Below are 18,230 nucleotides of genomic sequence, written 5' to 3' on the forward strand. Positions count from 1 at the left end.
GAAGCCGGAGTGCTGGTGGACCAGCCACACCAACTCAGTCATTCAAGCTTGTTTATGCTGCATTTTTCAGCAGGTTACAGTTTATGTGAGGATTGTTGTTATTGATTGAAAACATTTGTTTTTGCGCTACCAGATTCAGCCTGCAACAAGTCATGCAAAATTAATTTGGGACTATGGTGTTAATAAAAGATTGTAATAAAAACTGACTGCAAATCACAGATCAGCATCTATTTGATAAAGGTGAAATACCAAGTCCAGTTGATTTTTCTTACTTTTGTCCCACTGTTTTTAGTTCATTTTGTGCTAGTTTCTAGTTGACATTCCAACATAGTAGGTGGGGGTACCTAAACTTAATGCTGGTTTCCAACCCTCATAAAATGGGAGAAAGGAGACTGCGACAACAAAGTGTGTGGCTACTACTGCCACACAAAATCTGAGGAGTGTCTGATGAGATGACAAATGAAAGCGACTCTTTGGTTCGCACCAAAAAAAAAAAAAGTTAGCTCGCGTAAAAGATACTCCAGCCTGCAGGACGTGCTGATCAACATGAAGTTTTTTTTATTTTTACAAACTGTCTGTTTCCCAACACTCCTATTTGGAGTTTGAGTCATTGACCAAAAAAGAGAAAACACAACATAAAGTTAAAGATGAATTTGACTGATAGCATTTTTATTTTATTTTTTTACTTTTATAGATATCGTAATAACAATGTTATCATGAATTCTTCTGGGCACAATGGTTGTCTAGTGAAAATCTGATATTGTGACAGCCCTATTTTAAACAAGGTTCCTGCCAGAACTGGCGAACATCAGGAAAGCGGATCATGTAACAAAGGAAGGACTGCAACTCACACTGTCGTTCAGTCACACATACTCAGATGAATGCTTATCCACTCGCAACATTAAATAAAATGTAAAAAATATTCTGTACAGTTTATCACACTAGTGTGCTTTAATGTTTAACCAGGAAGTTTGTTTTGAAATGCTTTGATCTTAAGTCACACTTAAGGTGGTGTTCTCTGTCAGAAATGACCAGCCTAAAAAAGTGCTTATAAATCTCTCGTTATCCTATATTATCATCAAAAACGGGATTTAATCTTTTTTGTCAACTTGTTTTCTATGAATTAGGACATTTTTTGTATTTATTTTTTAAACTGACTGATTGTAGGCCTCGTTGATCTGAGCATATATTGGTCAAAAATGACTATCCATTGAAAATGAATGGGGGAGATGGGGAAGAAACATTTCTTATTTTCATTCCTAGACATTCATAGGCTTCAGGAGCATGTTCATCATTCATGTTCATGTTCACATATTTACATGTGTGTTTGCAAAGATAAAAGGCCTCGGACCTGTGCATGCGTGGATACACGCACACCTGCGCTACCGCACACACACACACACACACACACACACACACACACACGCACATTAATTTGCACAAGCAAACTATTTTCAGTATTACAGGCTTTCTTTTTCACAGAGATGAACTTTATCCTCAGATCAATGAGGCTCAGATCAATGAGGCCTACGATCAATCAGTTTCAAAAATACAAAACCTGTCCTAATTGAAAGAAAACAAGTTGACAAAAAGTTTGAATCCAATATCTGGTGATAAAAAAGCATAACGAGATTTATGAGCCATTTTTGACTGAGAACACCATAAGTGTAACTTTGTTTCATTTTGAACAAAATAAAAGCATTTCAAAACAAACTTCCTGGTTAAACATTAAAGCACACTCCTGTAATAAACAGTGCAATTTCTATATTTTAAAGAATATTGACAAATTCATCCACAAATAATGCATTTTTCACTGAGGTGCATAAGCTCAGATAAAGGAGGCCAACAATCAATCAGTTCCAAAAAAGAAATGCAAAACCAGTCCTAAATGAAACAAAACAAAAACAAAAAGATATAATCCAATATTTGGTGATTATATAGCATAACAAACGATTTACAAGTCATTTTTTAAAAGGCTGGTCATATTTGACCAGAAACACATAGGGCCCTATTTTAACGATCTGAAACGCACGTTTCAAGCGCGAAACGCAAGTATTTGTGGGCGGATCTCGGCCGCTGTTGCTTGCTATTATACCGGCGGGATAAATGACTCTTGCGCCCGACTCAAATCTAAAATGGGTTGGTCTGAAGTAGCTTCATTATTCATAGGTGTGGTTTGGGCGTAATGTGAAATAAACCAATCAGAGCATCATCCCACAGATTATAACGGCGGATTTGCCAGGCGCACGCCAGGAGCGGTTCACAGCCGAGGAGACCGACGTTCTCGTCAGGGCTGTAAAAGACAGAGAAGTGACACTGTAAGGGGATGGGAGAAACCCACCCAAATAAGCTTCGGTTAAACAGGCGTATAATAATTTTGGTAATTGTGTAAGCTAGATTTATGCCTATTTTTTCACATCTTTGTGGACACCACAATGATTTCCCTCATGTGGAATATTTTTCCTTGTAATTATGTATGGTATGTGCGTTGTGCACACGCTACATTATGGCCAAGCATGCGCCCTTAAAATAGCATCTGAATAACGCGCCACTGACTTTAGACTAGGTTTTTCCTGGTCTGTGATGAAATTGTTTTCTGAAACTGCAAAATAGCACCAAGGAACGTTTGCGCCGGAACACGCCTCCTCTTTTCGCTGAACCACCCCTGGGAGCGCAAGATCATTCCCTAATTTACCGACGTACGTCTGTCGAGGGAAAAGTCCGCTGTACGTCGGGAGCAAAATAGGAATGATACTAGGGTTGGGCGATGTCCCCTAAATTGGCAGTTGACGATGTTTACAGTAAAACATCGCGATGGACGATGATATCGTGGGGTGGGGATCATTTATAATATTATTATTAAAAACGTGCTTTTTTTCAATAAAATTTCAACAGTAGTAATTATTAGGTCCATAGACAACTAAAAACAAACATTTATTCAGCAAACAATAAATAAGTTGCCATATAGGAGCTGTAGGTTACCACAGAAACGTAAGCAGTTAGTTGATTGCTGTGGTGACTCGTGACACTCGCGAACAGCACTGAAAAAGCACTTTTGCCGGGACAACTTGAATATTATTATTATTATCATAAACTTTTCATTAATTTCTTTATCGATCGTTTGTTGGTAAAGGGTGAGAGACCTTGCGAGACACATGATTTTTGCCAAAGAGCCAAGTGTGGCTCGTGAGCCATAAGTTCCCAACCACTGGTGTACACGAATCAATAAATTACGTGACCATTTCACGAACTGCCGTGAGACTGGGCTGGTCTGACAGGGTGGGGGGGCGTGGCGACGATGATATCGTCCATCGGCACAACCCTAAATGATACATGCGTCGGTGTACAAAGTCAATTGCGCTGGGTGCAAGATAGGGCACATAGGGGCCTGTTTAACCGAAGCTAATTTGGGTGGGTTTCTCCCATCCCCATACAATGTCACTTCTCTGTCTTTTACGGCACTGACGAGAACGTCGGTCTCCTCGGCGGTGAACCGCTCCTGGCATGCGCCTGGCAAATCCGCCGTTATAATAGCAATTCGCCATGGAACAAGCGTGCCTGCTCTTAAAGGGAATGTGAGATGATTGGTTTATTTCACGTTACGCCCAAACCACACCTATGAGTAATGTAGCTACTTCAGACCAACCCATTTTAGATTTGTGTCAGGCACAAGAGTCATTTATCCCGCCGGTATAATAGCAACATTGCCCGAGATCCGCCCACAAAGTTCCTTGCGTTTCGCGTTTGATACTTGCGTTACAGATCGTTAAAATAGGGCCCATACGGTGTTAGAGGGTTTTCAACACAGCACAAGGGTTAACTGTCTCTTACACGTTCACAAATACAGATAAAGAATGATCTTACTTATGCAAGTGCTCTCATCCAGAGAAATCTTCCCTAAAATAACATTCACTGCAACACACTGACACACACCCAGCAGAGCCAAACATTTGTAATGTCTCTAATTTAGTAATTTAAATGTCTCTAAGCACAGAAGTTGTTTTCCATGTAAAACTAACACAAGCCACACACTCACACCTCATTTCCCTGTTGATCTTTCCTGCTCAGCTTGATTAATTCAATCATAGTAACATGACAAATATCTGATATTCTTAGAAATATAAACAGACAAATACAAGCAATGATGCAAAGCTTAATACTGTTTTTATACAACGGTTCTACTTCTCGAAATTGATAGGTCAAGCTCCGTTTCCAAGACTTCTGATACAGAGTACAACAGCACTGTAATGTTTATTTGCAATGTAACTGTTTGTATCACTCCACTTGTTTGTGTTTGCATCGTTCCTGTGGAATGGACTGTAATATTTATTCAGAATTTACATTAAAGGTGAATTTAGTAGTTTGGTGCCAATTTAAAAGGTTTTACACATTAAGAAATAAATAGTGTTTTTGTGAAGAGTTATCTGAATGGTGTACACTTAAATGATAAGACTGTAGGCTACTCATGATAGTTTCTATAAAAAGTGTTTTAATTATATAAGCTGCAGGTCACGCCTCTTAATCCTCTCTCTTTCGCCATGCTGAAATGACGAGAGAATCCTCACACACACAGGCTGCCGGCTCTGTAGATGCGCTACAGTAGCGTAGTGTTGTTCAGTATTGTGAAGAATGAAAATTATACAACGGAACACACGTATTACCATGCTTTACCAGCGTAGACAATAGGAAAGTCAGTACTTAAAAAAAACAAGGGTGAACATCACTATGGCATATACAAGGTGATCTGATGACTGAGAAAATCCTGACTAAGTAGTGATGCCCAAGTTGCTTTGTTTAGGCTGGGAATTAATTCTGGTGTACACTGCTCTCTAAAACTCACTAGTATCAGTGTAATTTACATAAAACTGATCATTCAATGATCGTCAATCACGTCAATAGATGGCAGCACCCAACACCATTGTGGTATTGGAATCCAATGTACACAAAGAACAGCGATGCAAATGCTAACTAAAGAACTACTAAATGCACCTTTAACCCTCAGACGGTCCTCGGTCATTTCTGACCGAAAAATTTTCTGTTTTGAATTTCTAAAAATCACAGCTTCATCGGAATGTTATGAAACTTGGTGACTTTTGTGGCATTAGGTATGTGAATACAAAAAAAGATGGGGGTCATGAGCCGAGCATGCTAAGTGGTCGTAAAAAAAATAGTCACACTACAGGCCTTCGGTCAAAAATGACCGACCCATAGGAAATGAATGGGAATTTGACAAAAAAAAAAAATGTCTCAGAATTTTTGTGTACACAATCTACAAATCGGCCACAATCTTAAAAAAAAGTACACCGCTGTAAAGGGGTGACACTCTACAACATCAAGAGTGCAAAAAAGACACACCCACCTACACACACACACATACAAACACACTTTTATACACATACACACCAATAATTTTGATTACAAAAAATCTGTTTTGAATTTTTAAAAATCACAGCTTCATCGGAATGTTACAAAACTTTTTGACTTTTATGGCATTGGGTATGTGAACACATAAAAAAATTAAGGTCATGATCTGAGCATGCTAAGGGGTCGTAAAAAAAATAGTCACACTTGTGGTCTTCGGTCAAAAATGACCCCCATAGGAAATGAATGGGAAATTGACCAAAAATGTAAAAAAAAAAAAAAAAAAAAAAAATTTCAATATTATTTTACATAAAGTGTTATAATTGAATGAATTGCATTTTTTGTTACAAATTCTGTAAAAACAAAAAAGAAGTAAATGTGTCCACAAACAGCTGGGGAATTCACATGCCTCTCCATAGAGAGCCATCTAGTGGTTACACCATGGTTCTACGCTTTCTCTCCCTACTCTCACCAGATGGTGTTAATCTGCTTAAAACATTTTTTTTTGGAAGGCCTAGACTCTATATTAAACTAAAATACTGCATTAAAAAAAAAAAAAAAAAATACATATATATATAAAAAATGTTTTATTAATTTCAATGGCAAAAATAGACCATAAATATTGCATAAATATTAATAAATTCAATCAAATTCTCTCAAAATACAAAATTAAAAAGAATAAATATTATAGAACAAAAATAAATTGCATTGGTTTTACTGGGATGGAGGAAGTTTCATTTTTAGGTGTCCGGTCACTTCTGACCGGGAAGGCCCAGGGTGTGACTCCGAAAGGAAGACCTTCTGAGGGTTAAAGGGTTAGTTCACCCAAAAATGAAAATTCTGTCAGTAATTACTCACCCTTATGTCGTTCCAAACCCGAAAGACCTTCGTTCATCTTCGGAACACTTTTTGATGAAATCCAAGAGCTTTCTGAACCAGCCATAGGCATCAACGTAATTGCCACTTTTCAAGGCTCAGAAAGGTAGTAAATACATCATTAAAAAAGTCCATGGGACTAGTGGTTCAACTCTAATTTTATGAAGCAATGAGAATACTTTTTGTGTGCAAAAGACAAAAACTAAAATAACGACTTTATTCAACAATTTCTTCTCTTCCGTGTCAGTCTGTGAAGCTGTTCACGTGAGCACCGCGACACATGCGCTTGTGTTGCCGGGCCAATACAGAGCTGGCGTTCGGACATATAACCCGGAAGCGCTGCGCTGCGTTTACAATGTGAACAGCGTCAGAGACGTTATTTTTGTTTTTTTTAACACAAAAAGTATTCTCATCACTTCATAACATTAAGGTTGAACCACAGTAGTCACATGGACTATTTTAACAATGTCTTTACTACCTTTCTGTTGATTACGTTGCATTCTATGGGGGGGGGGGGGTCATCGTTATCATTCTAATTTGTGTTCCGAAGATGAACGAAGATCTTACAGGTTTGGCACGACATGATGGGGAGTAATTACTGACATCATTTTCATTTTGGGGTGAACTAACCCTTTAAGAAGTACAGCTCTCTTGCTCACATGATATTGCAAAAAGCTTAAAAGTAGTTTTGCTATCGTGACAATTCTAAACTAAGTGGAAATTACGGGAATATGGGTGGGCATTTGGCACCTGCGATTCGTAAGTGTTCTCATGCTGTTATTTTGACAACGGTTATCCTGTACACACACAGCTTCCACAATTATACAAAATGTCTTAATTTCCTGCTTCTCTGTGAACCTGCTTTTCAAGTTATTACCATTTTACTTTCTCGACACTTTGCTCTCCCCCTCCCGGCCGCTTTCATTCTCCATTCGTTTTATTTTCTCCATTGCCTTCATTTGTTTTTTTCCTTCTCATACACGTACAATACATCATCCTGTTGACAGGTCTATTGACTTGCTCTATTTCATCAGCATAGACCAAAAAGAAAGAGAGAGAGAGTTTTCTGAATATGAGTGTGTGTGTGTGAGGCATCGTTATGGAGCTAATTACTTCCCATTTAACTCTGAATATTGACCAGCGCCATGCTGATGAAAGGCCAAACAGGTGTAGCTATACACCCACCTACCCATTTTGACAGGCCATACCGTTCCTGCTTTGCTTGTATTCAGTCTGTCACTTGTTCTCTGCTTCACCTTCATCAAATCTCTCGCTTTCCTTAACATGAAACAGCAGGGGTGCAATTAGACCAGGAGAATCGACTCGACGACACATAATTAGCCTGATCTCTATTCTCACAATCAACACTGTGGAGGTAAAAGACGAGAGAGCAAGAGAAAGAGAGAGCCAGGAAGGAGGAGATACAGAGAAAATAACAGTGTTGAGATGGAGAGAAACAAAGGGAGATTGACGGGGAGAGGCGGAGAGAGAGAGAGAGAGAGAGAGAGAGAGAGAGAGAGAGAGAGAGAGAGAGAGAGAGAGAGAGAGAGAGAGAGAGAGAGAGAGAGAGAGAGAGAGCGCAGGCACTAGTTCCCTCCCCCATGTCTAATCTAAAAATAGCACAGCAGTCTTCATCATCTGATTTGCTTCAACAGTTGGATGAAAAGTGGACATGAAGGCCTGTGTGTTGCAGTTTGTTTCTGACAAACCTCCCTCTTCATCTGCATACACCTAATTAAGACATAAATCCTGCTCTGTAACCATGTGCGAGGGTAACAGAAAGAGGTACCTTTTTCAGGATACGATTATAAACGTGTGCAATTAAGTGAAGCATTAGGTGAACAAAATGAAGCATAAAGACCCAAAGATATGCATGTGTTCTTGTACAGTATGACAAAAAGCCATGTGTTTATCCTAACAATAACAACTCACACTTATTATTTGTAGCTGAATTTAGATTAGAAAGGGCTAAATAAGCATTTTGTTTTCTCTTCTTTCACAGGAGGGTGTCTTGTGGATTAGACTCTTCATTGTGTTGACTGCACGGCTGGCTGTGTTGTGTGATTGATAGTGATGTCTGTGTGTTTTCCTTCTTCAGAGAGCTGGCTGAGTCATGCTTCTGGATACTGAGTTAAGTAATAGTTAGACTGACACTCACTGTGGCTGCACAACTTGCCCTGGAATTGGTGCAAAATCAAACTAACAAACCAAAATCTCGTATCATGATGTGAATATTTTGATATTGCAGTTACAGTACCATGATAGTTATTTTTATTGGCAATCTAGCAAAACCTGTAAATGAAATTACAGTGTGGCAATGCTTACAGTATATTTGTATAATCCAGTTCAGGAATGCACTAATATAAAAATTCTGGCAGACACTGATAAGCCGGTAATGGAATGGAATATAAATGAAAGGTGCTGCAATTGAATATACAGTACTGTGCAAAAGTCTTAGGCATGTTAATATTACCACCCCCACCCACTACGGGGGAGTAGTATTAACATGCCTAAGACTTTTGCACAGTGCTGTATATATTAATTCCCTGCACTAAAATTGATTAAAAGTGACATGTAAAGACATTTATAATGTTACAAAAGAATTCTATATGAAATAAATTCCGTTTTGTGGTTTAAAATTGGTTCAAATTTGTATATATAAAAAATGTGTTCCACCAAAACTTTAAACTGTTTTCAACATTAATTAGAAATGGTTCTTGAGCACCAGATCAGCATATTAAAATGATTTATGAAGGATCATGTGACACTGAAGACATGATGCTGAAAATTCAACTTTGCCATTACCAGAATAAATTACATTTTCCATTTAAAAAGCAAAGGGGAAAAAAAAGTGTTATTTTAAATCGTAATAATATTTAACAATATTACAGTTTTTCCTGTATGTTTGTTAAAACGAATGCAGCCTTGGTAAACATAAGAGACAAAAAGATTTAAAAAACAAAAAATCTTAAAAGGCCCCAGACTTTTGAATGGTAGTGTAAGGTTCATGCATGAGAACTCCTACAGTGAATCATGTGAAGGAGAAACAAGTGTACCACCATGTATCTGCATATCATACTGCACATTACTTGTAGTGACTGTTTTATTTAGTCATGATCTGTATGGGCAGGTAAACACCCTAACCAAGCCAACATCCACAAGACCCACCTGACTGTAAGCAGATCTGTTTACACGCACGACCCACTAATAGCACGCCTGAGATCAATTTAGGTATTCGTGTAAACACAGTCGTTGATGTTTTAAGTGAACGTAAACAGGAAGACTACTAAAAATAAAAAACAGACCCCTATGTCCCATCACTACTTGAATATATGTCCATTTGGCCTGAGAGTATAAATACAATACAGGAAGTGGTACGCATAGATTGAGTATTGTAGAATGCTAGCTAGAAGAAACAAAATTGTGAAGGTAACTGCGCTGTAGCTTTAGTGTGCCCACACACACAGTCCCATACTACGCCTCTGTAGATCATTAATTTTAATGAAAACACTGCTAGGATACTCTAAACCTGACATACACGCCAATAAAAATTCCTCTGTCTTTCTGCAGAACATGAAGACAGAAAGAGAAACACAAAGAAATGGAGAGACAGAGAGCGAAACAGAAAGGAAGGCTGTGTGCAGCTGTAACTAATATTTACTAATCAAAGCTATTAAATCTGTTACTGTCTGCTAACATGCCTTCTTAGCTTCTGCAATATCACGTTGTTTGCGGTCATGCCGTTAAAGCTAAACTGAACTTCAAGAGAAAGAGTCTTCTAATGCTAAATCCGTTTAACTCCTTATTTAATTCACAAAACTATTCTGACAGCCCAGAAATGGTTGTCAAATGATGCAGTCTTTATTCAGATAGTGCATATATTGTTTGGTTCATAACTGAAGAATGCACACTGCTCTCATTGTGTGGGTGTATATGTTCATGCCGAGAGCAGCAGCAAGACACATCTCAGCTAATTAATAAAAGACACTGACATCCTTTATATGACGCAAATACGTCTAAAAAGTCCCATGTTCTTTAAATGCTCCTATATGCCAGCATGCCAAAGCCGTGATTGAGATAATGACTAATGTATGCATAGAGCATGAATCGCTCTGATGAGAGCAAAATAAGGATGACAATGATAATAATGTGATTATGGCAAATAAATAAACACTCGCTTCCTGTGGTGTAAGAAGTGGGGGGGGGGGGCAGTGCAATGCTGTTAGAGCATTCAGAGATAAATATGTTGCTAAAGCACAAGGAGAATCAAGCACACAAAACGGGAAAGGACAAATAATCCCAGAAAAAGAGCTTTGAAATGGACTTGAAAGTTTCTCTTCAAGTGAAACTTTTCAATGGCCTTGCTAACAGGTGTAACTCAATATAAAAAGCAATTAACAATTTAGTTTGTGAACATTTTGTGTGCGCTGTAGATGAAGAATAGCAATAGCAAAAATTGATAGAACATTGCTTTATGAGTAGACAGACTTCAGTGAACAAACTACATTCCCCTTTATTCTCTGTGACAGCTCAAGCATGGTAAAATATATAAGCATCAATTGCACAAATAATGTGCATCCTCTGATTGTCATTATGTTGTATCAGCTTTCTACCTACACTACCATTTAAAAAAAAAAAGTTTTTAAAAGACATCAATACTTTTATTTAGTGTGCACATTAAATTGATCAAAAGTAAACACTTTTACAACGTTACAAAAGTTTTCAAATAAATGCTGTTCTTTTGAACTTTCTATTCAAAGAATTATGAAAAAAATGTCCCAGTTTCTACAAAACAATTAAGCTGCACATGTGCACAAGCATTTTCAACATTGATAATAAGAAGAAATGCTTCTTGAGCAACAAATCAGCACATTTAGAATCAGGGTTCCCACACCTTGGTTAACTTCAAATTCAAGGACCTTTCAAGGACTTTCCAGGTCCAATACCCTCAAATTCAAGGACTTAATGTGGGGACACATTTGTTGTGTCCAACAACAAACGTTGAGGTACCATCGTAGTTTCATGCGCGCTTAACTAGTGTAAATCAAGCAAGCTAGTATGCATAGGCCATGAAGTGTTGGCGAAATAACACATTAGGGGAGCGGAGTGAATATGGAATTTTTTCCAGAAAACTTATTGCACAAAATAAATTCAAGCACTTTCAAGGACCTGTCTCTATGTATGTTTATTTTCAAAAACTTCCCAGGGCCTTGAAAACATATTTTTCAGATTCACAAACTTTCAAGGATTTCAAGGACCCGTGGGAACCCTTCTGAAAGATCACACTGAAGAGCTTTACCATCACATGAATAAGTGACATTTTAATAATATTAAAAGTAAAAAAATAATAATAATGTTTTACAACTGATTTTTGATCAAATAAGGTCAGCCTTGGTGAACATAAAAGATTTTTCTTTAAAAAAAATGTATTTTTAAATCTTAGACCCCAAACTTAGGTAGTGTACATAAGGAAAGGGAAAAAGAGAATGAGAAAATAAAACAACTGTCCACTGAGTCCATTTTATTCTGACTACAATCACCAGAACGTTTTCCGAATTTGTAAGTAGGAAGATCTCTGAATGATTTAAACACAGCATTAAGCAGGGTGTGTTGGCATGTTGTGTTAACATCATTAATTCTATCATTAATTTCTTATACAAATAACCTAACCTAAAGACCTGTTCCCGGAGAACTAGCACACAACTGCTAAAATGGTCTTAAGCACTAGCAACGAAGGCTGGGATTGAAAGCCACTGGAATGTAATCTATGATTCAATAAAGCTTCAAATATGCACAGACTGATAGTTTGAACTTTATTGTCCAACGATGTGGAAATTCTCCTTCGGCTTCTCATAAAAACACAATTATACACATACACAATACACAAGTTATACACATACACAATACACATAGGAAAAGTTATTCTCACAAAGAGTCAGACACATCTTTTTTTTTTACCCAGACTGAAGGTGTAGGCTTATTTATTTAGTGTTTAATAACTAAAGACATATCTAACTTGCCTGCTTATAAATTTAAAAAAGGGCAAATTTACACTTCACTTCAAATATGCCATACTATACAGCAAGGTTAGAATAGTGCTCTCTTTAAAAGGCCACACTGTCACGCTAGCACTGCTGGGATTGAGTTGTCTGTACTGCACCTTTCACATGTGCTATGCATAGCCTATATGACTGTGAAACAAACTGTGAAACATATCAGTTGGTGTGTGATCCAAGCACCTTATTATGCTTTATATTGTGTATATATTTATTATATATATATTTTAATTACTATTATATATAGGCCTATATGTCCCTGGCTGTTTGGACCCCTGCAGTGTGTGTTCTAGGAAATGTTGTGGTAGTGTTATAATGGTGTGTGTGTGTACTCATGGTTTCAACACTGTATGTAAATGAGAGCGAGAGAGACAGTTTAGGAAAAGAGAGAGAGAGACCAGGCTTGGTTGTGGGGATTGGCAGTCTATTTGAACAACACTCCTCAGGCAAAAGAACACGCTGATGCCAAACCAGCCAACACCATAAAAATGCTAATGTATGGACAAACGGGTCTGCACATCTCTACAGCTGCCATCCAACACACTCGGTTCTAAAAAACAAACCGCTAAAAATGTGCATGAACATACACGCACACACACACTTCAATAGCACACCTCAAAAACTCACCAAGACTCGTAGGTTTAATGAGCTCATCCAGCACGTCATAGAAGGGCAGCCGTTGCAGTTTGACATCAGGGTGTACGGGGTGCAGGCTGGTGGGGAGATGGGGCAGGCCCAGCTCGTGTTTGGGCCCGAGGAGGGAGATGGGAAGCAGAGGGGACTGGGGCGCTCCGTGCCCATCAAATCCCAGCTGCGTGAGGCCGGGGGGCAAGGAAGCAGCGGCGGGGTGGACTCCGGGCAGGGCCAGTTCTGCCGGGGAAACCAACTTGGTGGGGAATCGTCGTCTGTAAAGCTCCTTGACTTTCATCTGAACGGCGGGGCTGCAGCCGGCTTTAAGGAGGTGTAAGGCTTTAGTCAGGAGCTCGTGCTTTCGTCCATGTTTGTTTCTGCCTGCGTAGCCCAGAAGAACCTGCAGCTCTGACACCCGCAGGCTCATCACCATTTGCTACAGGAGAATGAAAGAAAGAGAGCAGCAGAAATTAACGCACATTCTGAGCCAACTTGATGACAACATCACACTTCCAGCGCCAAACACACTTCATTTGCATAGGCCAAACTGTTTACTGGGCAAACACACACACACACACTTGCTCACAGCTCAGACACTGATACACACATCTGAAGGTACACACTCAAATACAAACACATCTCTCACACACACTTTTCCTCAGGCTAGGATAGTTCAGTAATGGTCTAAGCTATGAAATATGCAGGAACAGCCCCAAACACACACAAACACAACGGAAGTGTCACATTCCACAGGCTTAAAAACGAGACAGAGAAATCAAACAGGATAGGGCAAATAATGCAGAGTAAAGACGGCAATGTACACACTAACATTCTTAATAATAAACCATTCTTCTCCAGAACGGCAACACATGCTGTCTAGTTTGATGGATATGCGTTCCCTAATCAAACTAATTCTATGAGAATAGGCAAGTCCACAACACAACTATAATGAAAAACACAGAGGACTTTCAGAACTATTTTTCCAGCTGATGAACGATAAAAAAATATGAATAGCCGATCAGAATCCATCCTGCTTTGAAGAGCTTGAGCATTTAAAGTGGCAGACGCCATAACTGCAGTGTGCTGTTTGCGGTTAACGTCTGTTTGCGTTCATAACTGTTTAAATATATATTAGCTTCTCCTTTGGACAAGATATTGGTTTAGAATTAACCAGACAATAAAAAGCTAACAATGCACTGATTAACAACTCAATCCCTCCCTGTGCATCATCACAAGAGAACAAATCAGAACAGATGCTCTTACAACTAAGAGCCTGCAAGACATTCCTGAATAAAACCCATGATGCATTTCTGCTTTAAAATGAGGAGAGGAGAAGCGAGCAGAGGAGAGGTTGGTTCAGGGAAAAAAAGAGAATGACAGTGGGCATGAGAGAGAGAGAGAGAGAGAGAGAGAGAGAGAGAGAGAGAGAGAGAGAGAGAGTGTAAGAGAGGGGGGGCTGGGGGGAAGGGCAGAGACAAGAGCTGCTCAGCTTCCAAAACAAATGAAATTGAACACACACACACACACACACACACACACACACACACACACACACACACACACACACACACACACACACGTACATACAGAGATGGCTCCAGTAAAAAAATACTCAGCAGGCATGATACTGTTTGAAAGTAGAGTCTGCTGACAAAGATACCATGGCTGCAGCTTACAAGAACAACACATTTTTGCCTATAATGACCCATAACAATGCAATCAGTCATTTATTTACTTACTGATCCATCATATTCCAACAAGTGTCAGGAACAAATGCAGAAATGACAATCAATAATTGAACTATTTAGGTGAAGGGATGGAGAAATAAGAACTAAAGCAGATGCAGACATTCATTCATGAAGAAATCATTCGGTCTGGTGAACACACTCAGAAAAAAAGCTAAAGAAGCAGGTGAAATACTGCAGACCAGCCAGTGACATCTCACATAACAAACACACTGACAGCACAGAAGACTGTGTGTGTGCGTGAGCAAAACGGAATGAGAGAGAATGTATGATTGAGCTTATGAATCTGAACAGTTCAACTGAAAGGGGAAAAAGATAAAGAGAGAGTGAGAGGCTCTGAATGCTTCACATGTAAGACTGTGTACAGCATGTCGGTCAGTTCTCTCTCTCTGAGTCACACTTGCTTTTTCACATGCCCAGAGTGTCAAAAAAACAAAACAAGTAAAGAACTTTGAGTGTCTTTAATTAACCCATCCCCTTCTTGTTCTCCACAATTAATCATCTCTTTTCTTGGCTCCATTTCCAATAGCGGTGAGCCGGCACCTGATCTATCATCAAAGTAATTAATGCATGGTTTACAGTGTCATTTGCATCATTGCTCTTGATATACGGATATTCATATTAAAACACTTGATGTACAGTGTCTAGTACAACTAGCCGAGTGTTTTATGCCTGCTACAGACTGCGATTTCGGCAATCCTATAAGATCATTACAAATCACACTGTGAGACATGGATCTAATAAACTTGGGTACGACATGTAAGAATGACTTACGATGTTTCATGTAAAAGGAATTATGAATGAATGCACCATCGTCATTCTTATAGGTTATTCATAGTTCATCCTTTTCAATAACGTGAAAAACGTATACAATGTCATTTGCAGTGATGTTTTAAAGGTTGTATCAGCGATTTCAGGCCCAAAAAAGGCCCAAACATAAATTATCACATTCATCTAATCTTTCCCGCCCCATAAGCATGGCGTCAAAAAAACGCGTCTCTGTAGGCTCTAGGCTCTGAGATCTGCACACAAAAAGTATTGGTTTCACCAACCACTTAAAACCAAAACAAATAGTGTTCCAACCAATCACCGACAGGGGGAGGGTGTTGTGAGGTTTTGCGCTCGTGTTCTCCGACTTCCTCACAACACCCACCCCCTGTCGGTGATTGGTTGGCCTGAAATCGCTGATACAACCTTTAAATAAAACTTAACTAGTTGTAATGTCTTACTGATGACAAAACAGAAGATGTCGCTCACTGAAGCTTATATTCAGAATTACAGCGAATGGCTTAGATCAAAACAATAACAAAAGCAGAGTTCTCTACGATCAAACAAACAGCCTTACTGACTCAATCTGACTAGAGCGTCGTTAAAATTAAAATTCATCTAAGCTTCCTTATTGTTAGGATCACAACAATGGCAATGCAAAGACTGTGTTTTTCCACAACTTGGCACTTCAAAGTGTCTTGTAATCCTCAGAGGCATCTCTATCGTTTTGTCACTGGAGTAATCCTGTGTTTGCGTCTCTCTCGTATTTACTACTACATGACATGCATGATGTAGAAGTAGGCGTTGATCTTCTGCAGAGGCGCATCTTTCACCGCACTATGATGTAATAATGTGACAAAATCCAAAACGAGTCACTTTCTGAGCTTGGTTTCAATAAAAGCTGTTTTTGGACTAATGAGGAAGTTTTGAGTTCTGAAACTTACAGGATATTTGAAATAAAATTTGATTTCTCAATTCAGAAAACGAATGGAAATTAATACGCCCATCATATAACCTGACATATCACATGACAATTGCAGGATTTAACCTTGAAAATTATACAAATAAGCTTAAAATACAGAATTGACCTAACACTTTTGTCAGCAGCCAAGTGTATATTGCATGATATTCATGTCTTGTTTCCCTGATTTTTCTCACCAAAGTCAACCGTCCACATTCTATCCCTCTCCTACACCCAAACCCCTCTCCCTCATCACAGTCCAGTGGGTCTAATGCTTTAGCCCACAACCAACTAGAGCACAATGTCACACACAAAATTCCAGATGTCAGAAAGTAAAGGTCTTAGTTGCACCAGTGCCAACGTCAGATTCGGCCACCCTGCTGAGGTTTAATTGCACAACACTGTGTCATAGGAGTTTGAAAGTGGTTCAACAACACCAACACTCTAAAACCTGCAGAGAGGAGACACACAGATAGAAGTATACTCACTGTCTGCAGTGAAACAGTCAGCTTCATTCAAACAGGCACTATAAACAGGTAATGCTAAAGCCTGCTGCAAAGTGAGCTCACTATTTTTAAACATATTCACATTTTTCCTACACCCCATGATGCTTTGCACTAATAATGGGAATAACTTCCGTTAAACTGTAAACAATAAGTGAAAGGCTCGCTCTATGAATGCAATAATACGCTTTTTTTTAAAACTGGGTACAATGAAGTGACATTATTCTGTTCACCCTTCAATCACTGAACATTAAAAGGAAACTTAAAAGTGTAAAAGCATTGAAATCGAAAAGTAAAAGTTGAAATTACTTTCAACAGATAATGAATTACCACAAAAGCTTGATTATTTCTGCAGCAATATGACAGACATGTTAGGCTAAATATCACTGTATAGTAATATATGTCTGTATTTTGTAACACACGTTGCCTTAATCAAACATGTTCATTAACTATGGATAATGCTTTATTTCAATCTTTTTGAGTGGAAGTTCCCCAACATTGTTTACATTGTTTTCCATTGTATAGACAAAAATCTATATATTTATATAGATTTCTCAAAATATCTTCTTTTTTTGTTACACAGATGAAAGAAAGTCATACGGGTTTGGAACATCATGAGGATGAGGAAATTATGGCATAATTTTCTCTCTATAACAGTGTATTTTGCCATCTTAAAGTTCCAATGAAATGAAAGTAGCGAGAGATCTTTTGTTCCACATTGTGACGTTATTCTGAGTTTAACAGATTATTGAAAATAAAAAATGCATGACGGGGACTTAGTTCTATGCATCGGTTGTTGTGCAGATGTGGACGATGAACGGCAGGTTTAAGTGGACTAAATGATTGGAGAAGTCCTGCATGTTTCACCAAACATTTTTTTTTGTTTATTTATTTTATATTTATTTTCATTTCATGCCAAATTTAAGAAAGATTCCACAACATGTTCAGGCATGTTGAATGTATGTTCAGGCAGTAGAGTCCTGCATATGAATACGTTTGCAATAATCACAGTCAAGAAATAATTAATGCAAAAATGTCCATCACATTTGGCTATTTCACTAAACGCTGTATTCCCTTATAAAACATGTAATTTAATCATCATAAATGTAAGGTATTTTGCTTTAATTTAAGACATTTTAGACTTCAATTAAAAAATAAAATAAAATAAAAACTACCTCAATAATACATTCAACCAGGGTCAAATAAACGTGCTGATTGCGTTTTTATTCAGCTTTATTGTATTTAGAAGTTTTACCTTGGAAGTTTTGTGAGCATAAAGCGCATGCAACAGATAGGCAATGTGATCGTTAAAAAGCTATTATGATGGGTT

At 38.4% G+C, this 18,230-nt stretch overlaps 1 protein-coding gene across 1 annotated transcript in view; it reads right to left on the reverse strand.

The window, feature by feature from the left end:
• The window catches only part of pias1a (protein inhibitor of activated STAT, 1a), a 39,535-nt gene that overhangs the window by 10,710 nt on the left and 10,595 nt on the right, over positions 1–18,230 (reverse strand). Inside the window, exon 2 of the mRNA XM_084405542.1 lies at positions 12,921–13,359. Within this exon, the coding sequence (XP_084261668.1) occupies positions 12,921–13,359 (439 nt within the window). The remainder of the gene's footprint in view (positions 1–12,920; positions 13,360–18,230) is intronic.

This window comes from Rutilus rutilus (genome assembly GCF_951802725.1).
Source record: "Rutilus rutilus genome assembly, chromosome: 3".
Taxonomy (NCBI): domain Eukaryota; kingdom Metazoa; phylum Chordata; class Actinopteri; order Cypriniformes; family Leuciscidae; genus Rutilus; species Rutilus rutilus.